The sequence below is a fragment of the Schistocerca piceifrons genome, chromosome 2, assembly GCF_021461385.2.
Source record: "Schistocerca piceifrons isolate TAMUIC-IGC-003096 chromosome 2, iqSchPice1.1, whole genome shotgun sequence".
Classification (NCBI taxonomy): Eukaryota; Metazoa; Arthropoda; class Insecta; order Orthoptera; family Acrididae; genus Schistocerca; species Schistocerca piceifrons.
The window spans coordinates 511,401,743-511,420,598 of record NC_060139.1 but is presented as its reverse complement, the minus strand read 5'-3'; the positions used below and the strand labels follow the sequence as shown (position 1 = coordinate 511,420,598).

Sequence of the window (18,856 nt, the reverse complement as noted above, 5' to 3'; positions counted from 1 at the left end):
TGTACACATCGGTACCTCTAATAGTAGCACGTCCTCTTGCATTGATGCATGTCTGTATTCGTCGTGGCATACTATCCACAAGCTTATCAAGACACTATTGGCCCTGAGTGTCCCACTCCTCAATGACGATTCGGCGTAGATCCCTCAGAGTGGTTGGTAGTTCACGTCGTCCATAAGGAGTCCTCTTCAGTCTGCCCCAGGCAAAATCAATAGGGTTCATGTCTGGAGAACATGCTGGCTACTCTAGTCGAGCGATGTCGCTATCCTGAAGGAATTTATTTACAAGATGCGCTCGGTGGGAGAGCGAACTGTCGTCCAGAAAGACGAATACCTCGACAATATGCTGCCGATAGTGTTGCACCATCGGTCGCAGGATGGCATTCACGTATCGGTCAGCCATTACGGTGCCTTCCATGACCACCAGTGGTGTACATCGATCCCAAATAATGCCACCCCAAAACATCAGTGAACGTTCACCTTGCTGCACTCGCTGAACACTGTGTCTAAGGCGTTCAGCCTGACCGGGTTGTTTCCAAACACGTCTCCAACGATTTTCTGGTCGAAGGCATATGCGACACTCATCGGTGAAGCGAAAGTGATGCCAATTCTTAGCTGTCGATTCGGCATGCTGTTGGACCCATCTGTATCGCGCTGCATGGTGTCGTGGTTGCAAAGAAGGACTTCGCCATGGACGTCGGGAGAGAAGTTGCGCATCACGAAGCCTATTAAGTCGTAACACGACGATCTGTGGCTGCACGAAAAGCATTATTCAACATGTTGGCGTTGTTGTCAGGGTTCCTCCGAGCCATAATCCGTAGGTATCCATCATCCATTGCAGTAGTGTAGTAGCCCTTGGGAGGCCGGAGCGGGGCATGTCATTGACTGTTCCTGTCTCTCTATATCTCCTCCATGTCCGAACGACATAGCTTTTGTTCACTCCGAGACGCCTGGACAATTCCCTTGTTGAGGCCCCTTCCTGGTGCAAAGTACCATTGCGGACGCGATCGAACCGCGGTATTGACCGTCTAGGCATGATTGAATTACAGACAACATGAGCCGTGTACCGTGGTGGAATGACTGGCGGACCCCCTCCCTCTAATAGGCGCTATGCAGTCATGGGTGATTACATGTTTAGGCGGGTTTAGTGACATCTCTGAACAGTCAATGGGACTATGTCTGTAATACAATGTCCTCAGTCAACGCCTATCTTGAAGAGTTCTGGGAACCGGGGTGGTGCAAAACTTTTTTTTGATGTATATATTTCGAGCATTGAGCTTGATGGGTTTGTAGATAGTAGTCATTGGGAATACGTTTGGCTGCAAGTTGAGAAATACTAGTTACTATCAGTGCTACACTTCCCTTCCTTCACCCTTCACTAAGCTGCAGCGAAATCGCACTTATTCGGTACAGCGCAAGGATATCGTACAATGTAATCTTCAACATACAAGTCGTTTTGTTACAGCAAGAACGTTCTTCAGCAACAACAGTTTCTACAAAATGTCTTTTGAAAATATTCCTCCTCTCAATATGAAAGATAAGAGAGAGAGAGAGAGAGAGAGAGAGAGAGAGAGAGAGAGAGAGAGAGGAGAGAGAGAGAAATTTTCCAAACTCAGTGACAATACAGTATTGAAGGAATGGAAACATAATAGCAAATAAGTTTCATTTACATCTTTTGCAGGTTCGCAATTGTGAACTGTCTGGACTTCAGGATCTGAATGATGGGTCAGAATACGTACGTGGGAAGATTGCGGACTACATGAACAGCCTGATAAATATTGGCGTCGCTGGTTTTAGGTAATTTAAAAACTGACATAGCACAAGAAATTTTCTACGTGATTCTATTCGAAATTCCGGCTGCTGTAGCTTACTTGAATATTTCCAAGTTCCACTAACAACGATGTAATGTAGCTATCTATGTACGAAGATGCTCACCAAAAAATTACATTTTTGTCGTCCTGATTATAGCAGAAAGAACAAATAATGTTCGTTGAAATGGAAGACAATTCAGTTTCAGCGCCCACAGTTAAGCGAACGAGTTACGAAAAACTAGAAAATGTTATAATTTTTTCTATAATCATATTACGTTTTTTCTACTGTTCCGTTTAACCATCTCCTGTCACTAACTTAGAACTTCATTACTTTCTAATGCTCAATAGATTTTCCCGTAAGAATATATTACTTCTGAAAAACCAGTAGTGGAGTGCCACGTCAAATATTTTGAATGCGTAGTTGTTATATTACAACCGAAGAAATCAGTTTCGCGGTAGGATTTTACTTCTTTAATGGTACGTGAAATATCTACTCGCTCTGGTTACGCGTAGTTGTTCAATAAAATATTTGTTACTCCCTTGCAGGATTGATGCAGCGAAGCACATGTGGCCGGACAACCTCGCATTGATCTATGGCGCTTTGAACGATCTCAACAGCAACTACTTTGGTAGTGGCAAGAGGCCACTCATCTTCCAGGAAGTTATTGACCCAGGTGGGTAGATAAGCGTTATTTAAGGCATTTTTCCTCGGTTTAGCAAAGTGTAATGTTTCGATACTTATCAGTACTCTTACTTTCTAGGAACCGAAGCTGTGAAGAAAACTGAATATATCGGCATGGGAAGAGTGTGTGAATTTACGTATGGATCGTCGCTCTCAAACTGCTTTAGGAGGAACAACCAAATGAAGTGGCTTGTCAACTTTGGTAATTAAGAAAGCGCTAAAATCTCAGTTGTTCAGAAGTTTTTATTAGAACTTCGTAACTTTCGTCTCTGAGAAAGAAACGCATCCAGACAGTTGAAGATCAATCATTGAAATTTTCTCCTAGTTAGTAAGCGTTTTATTTAAATTAGGTGCAAGTGTTGGTTAAAAAAAAAAAAAAAGGCTCTGAGCACTAGGGGACTTAACTGCTGAGGTCATCAGTCCCCTAGAACTTAGAACTACTGAAACCTAACTAACCTAAGGACGTCACACAAATCCATGGCCGAGGCAGGATTCGAACCTGCGACCGTAGCGGCCGCGCGGTTCCAGAGTGTAGCGCCTTGAACCGCTCAGTCACTCCAGCCGGCAAAATCAGTATATTACCGAAAAATAATTTCATCAGTGTGAAAAACACTAAATGAGCTACCATGACGCTGTGAGATACTGAGTTTGATAGCTGGGTGCAGTGAGGCTGAGTAAAAAGACACATTTTAGCATATTTGAAACTGTTTTTACCCACTGAGCACAAATCTGGAATAGCGTAAAACTTAAGTTTTACAAAAAGGGAGGATGTCAGTTTCATGTCACGCAGAAACGATGCAGGAGTGGTTGGAGTCAGGAAAACAAATATATTTATACTGAGTGCTCTGGATTATAGCGTTAAGCTACCTGACGGCCCAGCATAAAGGTCATGTTAACCTGCCATATAACGTAGTACGGTGATATTACGAGAAAAGTAGCTCGTCTCGATTAGGCACTGAGCAACATTTATTTCGTATTACCACAAATCAGACGCAATTATAATTAAATTTTGATACTGCTGAGGACTCCAATTAAAAACGAATGATTGTAGGATAATGAAACTTTGTGCAAACTTCTGTGAGCACATGCTGAAGAGAATTAACAAATAAAGCGTGCTCCATCACTCCACAGTGTTCCAAGGCCAAATGTCGTCTACTTCAAGTCCGGGAAAAAACATAAGACCAAAGTCTACTCGAATGTCCGCATCACGTGACAACAGTTGATGATGAATGTGAAACTTGTACGGACACCTGTTTGCAATTGTTCGCAGTACTTTTCGAACGTTGGACCATGGAACGTCCAGCTGTTGTGACACAGCTAGTGCACTGCTTGGAGATGGCTCATTGTGTCCAGCATTCTCGGCCGTGGCAACACTAATTTCTTCAACACTGTGTGGCGCAATTGGCCGTCGGCCTCTCCCACGAGCAATTCCCAAATTGCCATTTTTTTTTTTTCTCTTTATTGTATTTCAGTTCCCCATCGGGGCGGGCTGGCAGCAGCATATGCGCTGCTCTTCAGCCGAAAGACATAGAACAAAACAATAGAACACATTTAAAAACAGCAGAGGAGAGAAGAAGGCGAACATAGATATAAAAAAGGGAGAACATCAGGGAAGGCAATATACAAAAAAACGGGGTGACTGTAAAATGGAGATAAAAAACTGTTTAAAATTAGCACACACAAAAAGCCACACACTGCGACGATTAAAAGAACACAAGGCACAGTATGACTGGAGCATAAAGGTGTTGACGGATGGCAGAGCACACAACGTAACACTGACGGTGAACCTCAAGGCAGTACACAATTAAAATCACACCTCTTGACGCACACGAGAAACAGCACGAAACACAACACTGACGTGGCACACTGATGATGATCAATACAGAGGATCTGCCATGTTCAAGGAGATGAGGGAGACCTGAAGAAGGGAGGGAGGGGAAGAGATGGGGGAGGGGAATGGGGGGCGCTCAGAAGAGGGCCAGGTAGGGAGGGATGTGGGAAGGAGAGAGGCAAGTAGGGGGTGCAGGGTCTCAGGGGAGGGGGGGATGGAGGAAAATCCGCTCTGGGAGAAGGAGGAAAGAGGAGAAGGGGGCCCTGGGGAGGGGGGGGGAACAAGGCCGGGTTATAGTTGGAAGGAAGGGTATATGTCACGGCGAAGTTCGTCATCCGGGAGGGGGAGGCGTTGGAAATTGCCCTGATGAAGGAGATGGAGGGTGTGGAGGTGGAGAGAGGGAGGGATACAGCGATAGAGGCGCGGCAACGGGCGGGGGGTGGAGAGGAAGGAGGAAACCAGAGGGTGGGGGGGATCAACCCTGCGAACAATGTAAAGGATGCGGAGATGTTTAAGGAACAAGAGGAGGTGGGGGAAGGGGATCAGTTCATACAGGAGCCGTGTGGGGGAAGGAAGGCGGATACAGAAGGCAAGGCGGAGCGCATGGCGTTCAAGGATTTGGAGAGCCTTGTAAAAGCGGGTGGGGGCGGACATCCAGGCGACGCTGGCACAACAGAGGATAGGACGGATGAGGGATTTGTAGGTGTGGAGGATGGTAGAAGGATGCAATCCCCATGTCCGGCCGGACAGGAGTTTCAGCAGGCGGAGGTGGGAATGGGCTTTCTGCTGGATGGTCAGGAGATGAGGGGTCCAGGTGAGGTGTCGGTCAAGGGTGAGGCCAAGATATTTCAGGGTGGGGGTGAGTTGGATAGGACGACCATAAAGGGTGAGGTAGAAATCTTGGAGGCGAAAGGAGCGAGTGGTACGGCCTATGATGATTGCCTGGGTTTTGGAGGGGTTGAGACGGAGGAGCCACTGGTTACACCAAGTGGTGAACTGGTTAAGGTGGGTTTGGAGGGTACGTTGAGACCGTTGAAGGGTAGGATAGAGAGCCAGGAAGGCGGTGTCATCAGCATATTGGAGAAGGTGAACTGGTGGGGGTGGCTTGGGCATATCAGCTGTATACAAGAGATGAAGGAGAGGGGAGAGGACAGAACCCTGGGGGACGCCAGCCGTGGGATAAAAGATACGGGAGTTGGTGTTGTGGAGGGTGACATAGGAAGGACGGTGCGAGAGGAAGGAAGCGACCAGACGGACAAAATTGATAGGCAGGGCGTAGGTTTGGAGTTTAAAGAGGAGACCGGGATGCCATACACGGTCATAGGCATTTTGGAGGTCAAGGGAAACAAAAATGGCGGAGCGACGGGAGTTGAGCTGGAGGGACAGAAGGTGAACAAGGTTGAGGAGTTGGTCGTCAGCAGAGAAGGAGGGTCGGAAGCCACACTGGGTAAGGGGGAGGAGGTGGTGTTGAGCAAGGTGCCGATGGATACGGTGGGAGAGGATGGATTCAAGGACCTTACTGAAGACGGAGGTGAGGCAGATGGGACGATAGGAAGAGGGGGCAGAAGGGGGTTTGTTGGGTTTGAGGAAGAGGAGGACGCGGGAGGTCTTCCACAGGTCAGGGTAGAAGCCAGTAGAGAGGATGACATTATAGAGATGGGCGAGGACAGTTAGGAAGGAAAAGGGGCTTTCTCGAAGGTGACGGTAGGTGACACAGTCGTGACCAGGGGCCGTGTTGCGTTTGGACTGGAGGAGAAGTTTAATGTCTTGTGCTGTGATGGGAGTGTTGACGTCGGAGGGGGGCAACTGCCCCAAGTACTGGAGACTACCAAATTGCCAGTTAATTCGAAGTACTGAACCGTGTTCTTGCACCTAATTGAGGAGAGAGGACGTCTGGTTTTCCTTTAATACGTCAGTACTCACGAAGAGAATCAGCACTGATAATACAGCTTTCCGAATAAAGCCCTGCTGACCCTGTGCAGACGGATGTTGACTGTCTGCAACTGCAATGCACACTGATGCTCGTGTTTCATTACTACGCCATACCAGTGGCGGTACCTCACGGCAAGTCATGCCACTACCATCACTAACAATGCAAATCACGCAGCGCTCAGTCTGAACATCATTCATACAAAGTTGGCTACCCATGCGGTAATTAGTTTTCCGTTTGCAATGGCTCAAGTAGCGGAAGTTTAATTATAACCATTCTATTTACATTGATTAGCTAACTCCATGATAAATATTAAAGTTGAATCCTAATTTTTCTGAAAGTTTAAAAAGATGAAATAGATCTTCATTATGTCTTCCTACACTCTCTGCATTTAGAGTCCATACATAGCACCTACAGTAAAGTTGTATCCCTACACGAAATAATCACACTTGATGCCAAAAATATTTTTTAAACTATTTTACTCTAATGGCAACGTGTTCGGTCTTGATTGCTCGTTCGACAAATGTGTCTCTTGACATATGTTCTTGCTGCACTTGACTTCTCTTCACACACCTAAGTAACATGTAATGCTATGATGATGAGCGTCAAGACTGAAACCGGTACTGTTGAAATTAATATTTGAAAAAGCATTTCGTCTCTCAAGACTTGTTACCTCTTGTTAATTTCGTGTAGACCTTTACGCTTCCAATAATGTTGTCTAAAATCATTAGTTCGCTCTCTGTCTGACTGTTGAAAGAGGAATATACATGTTTCAGGTGAGGAATGGGGCATGGTCAACGGGAACAACGCACTGGTTTTCATTGACAACCACGACAACCAGAGGGGCCACGGAGGCGGTGGTAACGTCCTTACTTTCCAGGAGCCGAAGCTTTACAAGGTAAGACATTCCGCTCACTCCTAACTGAACTTTCTTCGGTATTATCGCTGTGATCTTTCAATGTGTCTAACTGTTCATATGTTTGCTTGCATCTGATTAAAATCACGTACGGCTGGTGGCACCTTATAATAACTTCTCTGTAATTGTTGCAATTCTAGTCTCTGTTTTACCTTAAGTGATTTCGTGCAAAAGCTCATTCTTTCGCAAGAGAGGACAGCGCTGACTGATTTAGTAAAGCCTTCTGTTCCATTATATTGAACACTTTCAAAACAGTGTGACGTATAGAACGAGGAATGTGTTTCCTAGCGGGTGTGAGGCACTGATACATAATTCGACTGAAGTCATAACTGGCTTCAGGAGCAGAGTTGATTTGTTCAACTAGTACTATAGATTACGACAAACAGATTACTTCGGTTTTATTGGTGGTTAATTAGACGAATGATCATGAGTGGGATCTACAGTTGCTGAAAAATTCTATTTGCACATCTACATATACACTGTTCAGTCATATTAATGTCACCACCTGTCAAAAGTCTGAATAACCACATTTTGCAGCACAGATCTCTGCGTCACATATAGGAAGGGAGTCAGTGAGGTTGTGGGAGGTAACCACAGGGATGTGGAGTCGTGGCCAGCTGCGCTATGTTTCTCCGTTGAGGATCAATGGCTCCAACAGCCCGATAGAGGTGGTTCAAGGATTCTCTATTGGGTTTAAATCCGGGGAGTTTGGAGCGCCAGGAGAGTACAGTAAAATCATCCCGGTGCTCTTCGAACCATGCACATCCAATGCGAGTTGTGTGACACTTTTCGTTGTCCTGCTGCTACATACCACAGAGCCGAAGAAAAAAGAACTCCATGTAAGGATGTCCATGGTCTCCTACAACAGATGCATGCTTGTGTTGATCCATTGTGCCTTCTAGAATGACTGTATTGGCCAGAGAATGCCACTAAAGCATTCCCCAGACCATACCGTTCTTTCCTCCGGACTGCACGGTTCCGACGGTTGTCGCAGGGTGTTTGCAAGCAGTTTCACGACGTACACACTATCCGTCTGATGAAGCAAAAAACGAGAATCATCTGTAAAAGCCACCTGCCGCCATTCCGTCGTTGTCCTGTTGCTGTACTGCAGTGTAAACTTCAGCCTTCGTCGCTAATGAACAACATTCAGTATGGATGTCTGAACCAGGCGCTTGCTGTAGAGACCCATACGCAGCAATGCTCGCTGAATGCTCGTTAAGGGACACCGTTGCTAGTTCCTTGCTTCACATGGGTGGTCAGCTGCTCGACAGTTGCACATCTATTCGCCCATACACATCTACTAAGCCATCGTTCATCCCATTACGTGTGGCCGGTATTGGCTCGGTGCCGATTTTGGGTAGGGAACAGTTTACAAACTTAGCAGTTTCGGAAGTCCTTTCATCCTCGGCCCGAAAGCCAATTATCATGAACTTTTGGAAGTCAGATAAATAGCTCCGTTTCCGAGTGACAACTGCATTATTTCCCGCATCCCCCAGAGACGTCTTATATACCCTCCACTGCTAGTGCTACAACTTGCTGTCTGTGTGTGGTTATTGCACGTTGACGTCGAACATAGACAGTGGTCACATTAACGTGACTGGACCTTGTATAATCTTCAAGCCGCTTCATGGTGTGTGGCAGAGGATACTTCCGATACCTCACGAAGGTGCTTCCTACACTATTCACAAATGGTGTTCAATTGAAGACAAGCACGGAAAAACGGGCTAACCCTGAAACGAGGGCCGGCCGCTGTGGCCGTGCGGTTCTAGGCGCTTCAGTCCGGAAACGCGCTGCTGCTGCAGTGCAGATTCGAATCCTAGCTCGGGCATGGATGTGTGTGATGTTCGTAGGACAGCTTGGTTTAAGTAGTTCTAAGTCTAGGGGACTGATGACCTCAGATGTTAAGTCCCATAGTGCTTAGAGCCATTTGAACCATATGAACCCTGAAACGTAAAAGCTCTGTTACTGGGTACGGGAACTATCAAAATTGACATTGGTCTCACCCGTAAATATCATAATGTGCTTTTTAGGGGTGAGACTAATGTCAATTTCGATAGTTCCCGTTCCCAGCGACAGATGGCAACACTTATCTCTAAGATTTTACATTAGAGTGTTAGCCAGTTTTTCCGCACAATCCCCAATTACTCTTTGATCTCTAGTTTCCCTGATTTTCTTGTCCTCTCGGGAGACACATGTGGAAGGAAGTAACATCTTGCATGACTCTTCCTTGAATGCACGATCTTGAAATTTGAACAGCAAACCATTCCGCGATACACAGTACCTCGCATGCAGCGCCTCTCACCGGAGTCTGGTGAGCATCTCCGTAACTGCTGCCCGCTTTTTAAACAAGTGAGAAAATGTGACACTTTGTGCGTATCTCCTCTAACTCATCCCTGAATCCGACGTTGTGTGCGTCCCAGACTGATGAGCAGAGCTCAATAATCGTTCCTAGATTGAGGAATTGGTGCAAAAACCAGATAAGTCACGTTTACACACTTTCGAGTAAAGCACGAAAAAACTGTTCACAAATTGGAAAACGTGTATTAATCGGTCTTGCCTTTTCCCAACCTTTATTGAGGCCAGCAACACACCGTAATAGCTTATTAAATAACCAAACAAAGACTATAAAAAACAGTGTCGGACGCAAAACGCTTTGTTGCTAATGATACACCTCGCACGTTTGCCGCATCTTCAGATTATCAAGAGGTAATAACGAAACAATTTTTGTTACATGAATGTATGCGAATGTATCTGATACTGACACTCAGTGATATTAAGCTAACGGTGCGGTATAAAAATTATTATACAGTGAAAGCCGCATTAGTCAGTCGATGCAGGCCTCAGTAACATAAGGTTAAAACGAAATACGAAATCGTCAAGACTGGCCCAGGAAGACGTCCAGGAAAGTTATACTAAAACGTTAATAATGTCTATTATTCTTGGAATAAACATTAAATCCTCTTGAGCTAAGGAAGCATAAAAAATGAACGTAAACTCTCACCGAGCTTAAGTGGAAAGTGATGCAAAGACGGGAATCATTTATTGAATTAAAGAAAAGGAAAAAAAAAAAAAGATTTACTCTCGCTTTTTCACCAAACACCTAAGTTATTTGAATATGATGTCTAAAAACAATAAATATAATGAGGGATCTGAGAGTTACAGAAAATGGATTCCGTAATAAGAGTCATACGTGTGGAAAGACAATAAGTTCATAGCTCTTTCCCTTCTGATGAACCATACGTGGCATTCGTACCAGTTCTCTCACATTCGACCTTACGATAAAATTACGTGTCTGATGTCAGCACGTACTTGATGGCCAACCTCATGGCGCCTTTATGTTTATCATATTTATCAAGCAGAGGATATTTATAGCTTTTCCTCACGATAAGACGATGTGATTGAGGCTTTCTGAATGACGAAATATAATAAGTTTTGGTAATGACGCCGTACAGCGAACGACATGCTTGTGTGAAGTGGACTACTCAAAGAAACTGTACTTTGGGACGGTAAACACCAGCACTCTTAATATTAGACCGAAACAGCTGTTTTGGGCGGCAGAAGAACTTGAAAAATACATTTTGTGTAATATCGACCACAGTGAACTTCTTCCATGCAAATCACATTCCAGAATCCGACTACTGTTTGGTGCACTAACTAAGCAAGCCCTGGACATGTCTGGTTCTTGCTCCAAACACTCGACGTCGACAAGTCCATTCACTGTGTTATTCTGAATTGGTCGTTTTGATAGCTCTCCTTCTTGCACCACACAATAGAGAAATTTTGAAACGAAAATTTGGTCGAAACTGGTATATCTCGTAATTGCAACAACGTCTTCTCACAATCGTGACGGGCTGGCAGAACACCATGCGTCGAATAGCGACGTCAAAATATGTACGTACGGGAAACATCTGTATACGTATTAGAAGATTACATGTTAATTACCGTACTCTTACTTTAAATATGCACAATAAGGAAAGGTGACCTAGGTACTAGAGGGAATGACATTAGCTGGTTTGTGAAAGAGAGGACGAATGAAATGGCGGCATTACGTCTTCCCACATTTCGCCATTTAACCATACAAGAGAATATTGACCATAATCTTTGAACACGATACGCTCACTGGTCAATGCCGTTGTTACTGTTCTCCTTCCCCATGGGCATTATTTCATGAGAGAATTCTGCCGTAAAAGCATTTTTATGGATGACTGTGTCCGACAGCGCAGTTGGAGGATATACCGTGAATGGATTGGCCGTCCAGTTCCACCGACTTAAATCCTCGAGCACTTGTGGGATGTGTTGGGGTGACACACTACACGTACCAACGACCCTAATGGGGAAATGGAACGTGCTTCCACAAAAGCAACCGTATGGCCAGCATGGCAGCACTTTGCAGAATACGCATTGCTGTCCATCGTGATCACATGTCTAGAAATAAAAATATCGAGAAACTTAACGTCATGAAATCAAAGTCGTTTAACTAATTGTGCTACATTGGAAGCAAAACAACTATGTAGGACGAGCAAGAAGGACGTAAAGCAGATTAGCACAGGCATAAAGGGCGATCCTGGTCAAGAGAAGTCTGCTAGTATCAAATATTGACCTTAATTTGAGGAAGAAGTTTTTGAGAATGTACGTATACAATACAGAAGTGTACGGTACAGTATCATGAACAGAGGAAAAACCAGAACAGAAGACAGTAGAGGCATTCGAGAAGTGGTGCTGCAGAAAAAATGTTGAAAATTAAGTGGACTGATAAGAAATGACGAGGTTCTTCGCAGATTCAGCAAGGCGAGGAGCACGTAGAAAGCATTGACAAGAAAAAGAGACAGTATGTTAAGATAAGTGTTAAGGCACTAGGGAATAATTCCGTGATACTAGAGGGAGGTGAGGAGGGTAAGAACTGTAGAGAAATACAGAGACTGTAGTATACACAATATATTACAATTTGATACTCTAAGATGAAAAGGTTAGAACAGGAGAGGAATTCGTGCTGGGCTACATGAAACCAGTCTGAAACTGAAGACTCAAAAAAGGATGTTGAAAATACTTGACTAAAAGAAGGGAACTTTTGACAGGACGCGTCCTGAGGCATCAAGCAAGCGTCAGTTTCATAACTGAAGGAAGTCTGTGTGAGTCTGTGTGTGTCTGTGTGCGTGTGTGTGGGAGAGGGGTGCTACTAATTATCGATGGAGGCGAACGCTTCAAATCAGAAAGCACCCTGAATTGTAAATAGACTGCGATAATTTTGAGGTGGAGATGATTGCGCAGGATAGACTATCATATAACGAAATAATAAGCAACCAGTTGCATGAAAGAAATTTAATTTCTTTATTGGCACTTGTTGTTTCACTTCTTTACACTGATTTTGTACTGACGCTATGAAGCACATGACCATTGCATTTTGCTGTATGCATCTTATCGTTAACATTTGCAAATAATGAGACAGATATAACCTTCTTAAGAGGAGCACTAAGTGCCCGAAACCGATAAGTAAATTAAATTTCCTTTCTGCACCTGGTTGCTTATTATTTCGTTACATACGATTACAATTGCTGAGGGTCGATAAAATACTATATAGACTAAAATATGAACCTGTATCAAAGCAAGTCTTCGAATTGCAGGCAACAACTGCAACAACAGAAGAGCACCTTACTTATTACGTGCTAGTTTGATGGAATCTAACATTTTTCTCCAACACATATTGCTACATTACCAAAACGAGTAAGCTTATACAGCAATGATCAGTCTCTGCACCCATAAATGAAAACCAAAATAATACTGTCTACTGGAAGAAATGAATTTTAATTTACTATCTAAACGAGAAACTGTGAACCAACGAAGTTCAATCAAAGAAGTGTCTCGAGAAACCACGTGTGATTTCTGCTATGGCCTGTAATATTGTTTTGAGTTCATATTTCGATCGATTGTTTCTCCGGATTCTCATTGTTATTAATTTCACTGGGCCCAATCCATTTCAAGTGCATACAGAGTGAAATGAAACTTCTCAATTAGTCTGTGCATACTTTGTTATTTATAGTGCTTTCTCTCCTTTTTCAGATGGCCGTCGCATTTATGCTGGCATGGCCTTTCGGCTACCCGCGAGTGATGTCCAGCTACGAATTCAGCAGCTCCGACGACGGACCTCCACAGGACAGCAGCAACAACATCATCTCTCCCACCATCAACTCTGACGACTCCTGCGCGAGACCGTGGGTGTGCGAACACCGCTGGAGGCAGATCTACAACATGGTCGGCTTCAGGAACGTTGCTGGAAGTGAGTGAAACTTTCTTTACGACTGAAAATAGGTTTATTCTGTCTGCTTAAATTCCTGAAAATGGTAGTCGAGGATACTAAGACTTGACCATGAACCCAAGGGTACATCTTACAGTCGAATAAAAGTTGAGAAGAAACGGACTTCTTTAGAGAGCCATTGGTAAGTGTAGTGACTCTCGAAATTAAGAGTCACCAAACGGAAGTACAGTGATATCTGGCTCTGCTATTTCTTGTAACTGGCGCCAGAGCTATTTACCTACTCTCCCATTAAACTCTCAGTTCTGAATACAAAAGTGACTGTGAAATGTATTGGTTCTGAAGCCAGGTATTTGTGTTGACTCCTTTATTACTGGTTGCTTCAGTAAAGCAACATAATCTGGATTGTTTTTTCTCTCCATCCACCTCCCCATATAAGTGGTCATCATGTCTGGCTACTATGCGGTGGAGCCAGGTCTGATTCATGGTGCTAAGAAGGATTTTTCCTTAGTGGTAGGACTGGCACTGGATACACTCAGCCTCGTGAAGCCAATGAAGGACCTAGCTGAGTGAGAACTAACGGCTTCAGGGGCAAGAAAGCCGACAAGTGGCGGAAGATGGGCGTCCTGACTACACCTCCCTCCATGGTGCATCCAGTAACGCCTTTGACGGATGACACGGCGGTCGGTCGGTACCAATTTTCCTGTCAGGACCGGCATTGTTTTGCTTTGCTTGTCTCTCCATTGAGTCTATTTTTCAGTAAAATGAACTACACAATTTATATTCAGTCACAATTATATTATAGACTCACATCGGCCGAAAAATTTATGTCAGCTAGAGTCTATAGCATTTGAGACGGCGCTGGAATGCCATTCTCTTGTACTGCAGAGCGTCCTTGCAGGTATAGCTTGCCGTTGCCTTCCTCCGAGTTATGGTTGTTTATCACATTCTGAAGTCCCAATGATGTCCATTTGTATTAGCATAGATGTATACGGAAATGAAGGCGAGGATGAAACCAGTGCCTTCATTAGGGTTATTCCATGAAAAGGTGCTGTTGAATTAATGTCCCACTCCAACAAGTGTACCTCCGTCTCACTGGCCACTAGGAATCGAACATGCTACATAGTGGTCGAGCGACCTTTCCTGTGGTAATGGGTTCCTCGTCTGCAACGAGAAATTTATAATGTCTGGTTCGTAATTCCATCAAATTTTTCGCTGTGTCTGCTATTAATTACAGGTAAATCTCATTTCCTGAATTTTGATACTTTTTCTAAAGGCATTCACTTAACTCTGTGTATCTCTCTGTGAGTTTGTGAGGTTTAGATGTCAAATATAGGTTGAAATTTCTCATATTGAGAAGTGAAAGCAGAAATCTGTTTTACTTGGTAAAAGACTTTTTAAAGTCTAGGTCGCCTGACTATTTCTTTATTTTCAGCAACAGGTTTCAACAGACTTCGCTTTGATCTTCAGGTGCCATATACATCATCTAAGGTGGATCGTCACTGAATGGATGTCAAGTTACCGTAAACAGTTGTGCTGCTGTACATTTGTATGTTGTGACATTTATGACGTAAACATCACATGTGTGCGCTACATATAGGGACATGGCCATGTGCACTAGGTACCTTTTGACTATAAATGTTTTATTTCCGACAAAGTTTTGTACCATGTGCTATCTTTTGTCTACTAACATGACAATTTACTGCGAGGTTCCATCTCACGATGAACACATTTTGAAACAAAATATTTAAGACCTGAAGATGACAGCAAAGTCTTTCGAATCCGGTTGTCGAAAATCAAGAAATATTTATGCGGTCTTGTCTTTAGAAAGTTATTTATCAAACATAGGTGACTCAAAGTTCTGCTGGCTTCCCTTTTTTTCTGTCATCTGTGCCCCTATTCGTAACCCGAATATTGTCAGAGGTATTTATTCTGACTAGTTTTGTTCTACTGATAAAAACATCATCTTTTTACGGAAGTACCACGTGCACATATTTTGTGTTCATTAAAGTGAGTGTCGTATCAAGTGAATGATTTTGTCAGCACGTTAATCCTCAACAGATGGAATTTAAAAATATGTTAAGGACGTGGTTATTATTTTTTGATCATATTGTTCTTCATGAAACATATTTGTTTCAGTATACGATCACTTCTTTCATAACAAATTCTGTAATATTTTTGATTAAGTTATTATTATTCAGTTCGTGATGTGCAAACATAATGCACTGAACTGCTGTTATGGTTATTCAAAAATTTTAGACAGCTGTAAGTCCACATTATATCATGAAAGTTTTCAAAGCCGCACAGATGTTTAATCGATTTTAAATGATTTTATTGCTAATACTATTTTACCTAACCTTTCTCACATTTACATCAGTATCACACCATGTTCCGTTGATATGGATGATCAGTGATATATGTGTCGTTTAACTCCACTCACATTCACAACAAATTTCCCACCAAATCTACATCACTTATATGCCAGTTGTCATACAAGCTAATTACTATAATGACGTCCACAGCCACCGCCATGGCCAACTGGTGGGACAATGGTAACTACCAGATCGCCTTCTCGCGAGGAAACGTTGCTTTCATCGCGATCAACAACGAAGCTAGCGCCGATCTGAAGCAGACCTTACAGGTGAGTTCTACATTTCCCTTGTAGTGTTTTGAGACTGCAATACGCAAAAAGAAAACAAGGATTACATAAGTTCTCTTTCGGCAGACTGGTCTACCAGGTGGCACGTACTGTGACGTTATATCTGGTAACGTGAACGGCAACAGCTGCACCGGCTCCACCATCACTGTCAACAGCGACGGCACGGCCTACATCGAGATCCTCACGTCTGCCGATGACGGCATGGTCGCTATTCACACCGGGGTAAGTGCGACAACCTGCAGCGGACAAATTCCAAATCATATGCGGACCAAGTAAACATCACCGGTAAAATTTATGGAACCCATAAGGTGAAAACACGTCTTGCAAAGATGTGTTGAGGCACATAAATTTGAAGGCTTTCACGACCAGATGACATAGCTGTTGGTAAACCTTTCGGGATGGGAGGTCGTGGTCCAAGAAACTGTTCTGTTCCTGAAGTTTCGTCCAGGACTGCGCTGGACATCCTCAGAGGCGCTCCTCCGCTGAGTCTTGCCAACTCTGAGGATGTCCAGCGCACTCATGGACGAAACGTCAGGAACCGAAGAGTTTCTTGGACCATGACCTCACATTCCGATAGCCGAGCGGTCTCAGGCGCTACAGTCATGGACTGTGCGGCTGGTCGCGGCGGAGGTTCGAGTCCTCCCTCGGGTATGGGTGTGTGTGTTTGTCCTTGGGATACTTTAGGTTAAGTAGTGTGTAAGCTTAGGGACTGATGACCATAACAGTTAAGTCCCATAAGATTTCACACGCATTTGAACTTTTTTTTTCACATCCCGAAGGATTTACCAGCAGCTATGCACAAACATTTACCTACATTTTCAACATTTCTTCTTTAATTATTTGGGTGATATGTAAGCAAAAGAAATGTGTTTGCTGAAAGACCTCAGCCTTAATTAACGCTGCTGCCGCTTTTTTTGTTAAGTATCATTTTCATAAGCCACCAAAGTAGCAGAACAGTTCATAGTAGTCGTGTATTTGCTTCCATCATATTCTTTGTTACATTCCATGTATCTCTATAACGCTTCTTCATACACGGTGTTTTATTTCTGATTTAAGCGGAGATACTCGTCTACCAACATCATTAATTACTGATGCTGTCATGTTTCTACTTTTCAAGACAAATGTTGGTATTAAATCTCTATATAAAATCTATGTAGTACCCGTGGAATTCAAAATTGTCTGAATATTACAATCAGAAAAATAATATTTAAGTAAGAAAAAGAAGCCAAGATATCGCTTGTTGGTAGAAGACACAAAAATCACGAACAACTAACTATGGTCATGTTTAAATATGTGTTGTTTATCTTACAGGGCAGGTTCGGAGCTTTCGGGCCCCCCATAGATCCTTTTAGAAATGCCGTTCACATCTAATATTACACTGTACACAGACAAGATTGGTCATTAATGTCAGCGAAATAAACACTCAAATAATAGTAATTATTTTAGACAATGAAATAAAATGTAACGTAGCCTGTGGCGATGGAAAGCTAATCGTATAAAGGTAAAACATGTTATTGGTATTCCGTTATGAAAATGGCAAACAGTCAGTAGACGTTGTCGCTGACGAAGAAACAGAGCCACCTAAGGGGAGAAAACGTGGCTTGAAATCCGTTAAAGATATTGTCGACAAATATTATACATTTTCTCTCTATCTAAAAAACTTAAAGAATACAAACGGTTCAACCAATTCTAAAGCTGCTTCTAAATGAATGTAATGTGTAAAGTAAATAATTAATATTACCATTATGTGTGAGAACACTTAAAATACTTTATAAAATGATATGGCGACCGAAAAAGATTACAGATCACCTTAATTTTATGCGATATAGGCTGTTATGATAGTCGGATTTCAGCGTGGACACTTAATGAACTTACAATGAAAAGGTACTAGAACAATGAATACGCGTTAGAAAGAAAAATCTCTATCAGTACTGCTGATAATAAATTACCAACGGAAAACCCTTCCAAAAGCGATTGTTGGTGCATTAATGGAACTCTCGTAAAACCTATAACAAAGGTGCAGTACAAGTACATGTGGGTTATGAAAAAGCCACAGTTTGTTTCATTGTAACCACGTAAAATGTACGTAACACAACATCCAAGCTCGTAAGTTGCAGTCATTTAACCAATCACATAACGGTGTTTAGAGCTGTAAGATCATTCCCGTTTGATGGAAAATAAGTAGGCCGCCCTGTGCATAAGTTACACTTGCCGGTTTCACACATTACTGGAGATTTTTGGATATTATGCATGACACAAAGTTTATTAGGCGTTGTAAATAATTTATTTACGTATGCAAAATAATTATTTAATATATTTTGGTAACATTTTATAAAACTAATAAATGTTTTCCTCTTTACAGGCGAAGATCGGTTGAGCACAGTTGTATACTGGGGACTTCAAAAATCAGCACCACCAACGACATCACTCTGTCTTCTGGATTCATTCCATCTCTTTTTGATAAATGTTGTGAATCTTCGTTGTGAAAAATGATGGCAAATAGACAACTTTGTAATGCACAGTTTTTCTATTTTCAAACTATCCAAATTAAAGTTTCTTATCACCAATCATTTTAATTTCTATTTCTCCTTACATGTTTGTCAGTGGTCATTTACCTAAATACTGAATAATGCAGATCGGGTTTTGAAAGCTTGAAACTGCAGTCTTGGAAACACGATGTAATACTTCCCCTTGTTGGCAGCGATATGGCACCTGTGACGGTGTTAAATATCTACGTTCACTTACCCAAATTCACAGATAAGCAAGAATATGATCGATTC

The 18,856-nt window shown here is 42.9% G+C and overlaps 1 protein-coding gene across 1 annotated transcript in view; it reads left to right on the top strand.

The window, feature by feature from the left end:
* The window catches only part of LOC124775526 (alpha-amylase 2-like), a 35,934-nt gene extending 17,346 nt beyond the window's left edge, over window positions 1-18,588 (top strand). Inside the window, exons 4-11 of the mRNA XM_047250358.1 lie at window positions 1,679-1,794; window positions 2,355-2,482; window positions 2,570-2,692; window positions 7,028-7,149; window positions 13,225-13,441; window positions 15,940-16,058; window positions 16,143-16,298; window positions 18,439-18,588. Of these exons, the coding sequence (XP_047106314.1) occupies window positions 1,679-1,794; window positions 2,355-2,482; window positions 2,570-2,692; window positions 7,028-7,149; window positions 13,225-13,441; window positions 15,940-16,058; window positions 16,143-16,298; window positions 18,439-18,453 (996 nt within the window). The 3' untranslated portion in view covers window positions 18,454-18,588. The remainder of the gene's footprint in view (window positions 1-1,678; window positions 1,795-2,354; window positions 2,483-2,569; window positions 2,693-7,027; window positions 7,150-13,224; window positions 13,442-15,939; window positions 16,059-16,142; window positions 16,299-18,438) is intronic.
* The last annotated feature ends 268 nt before the right edge of the window (window positions 18,589-18,856 follow it).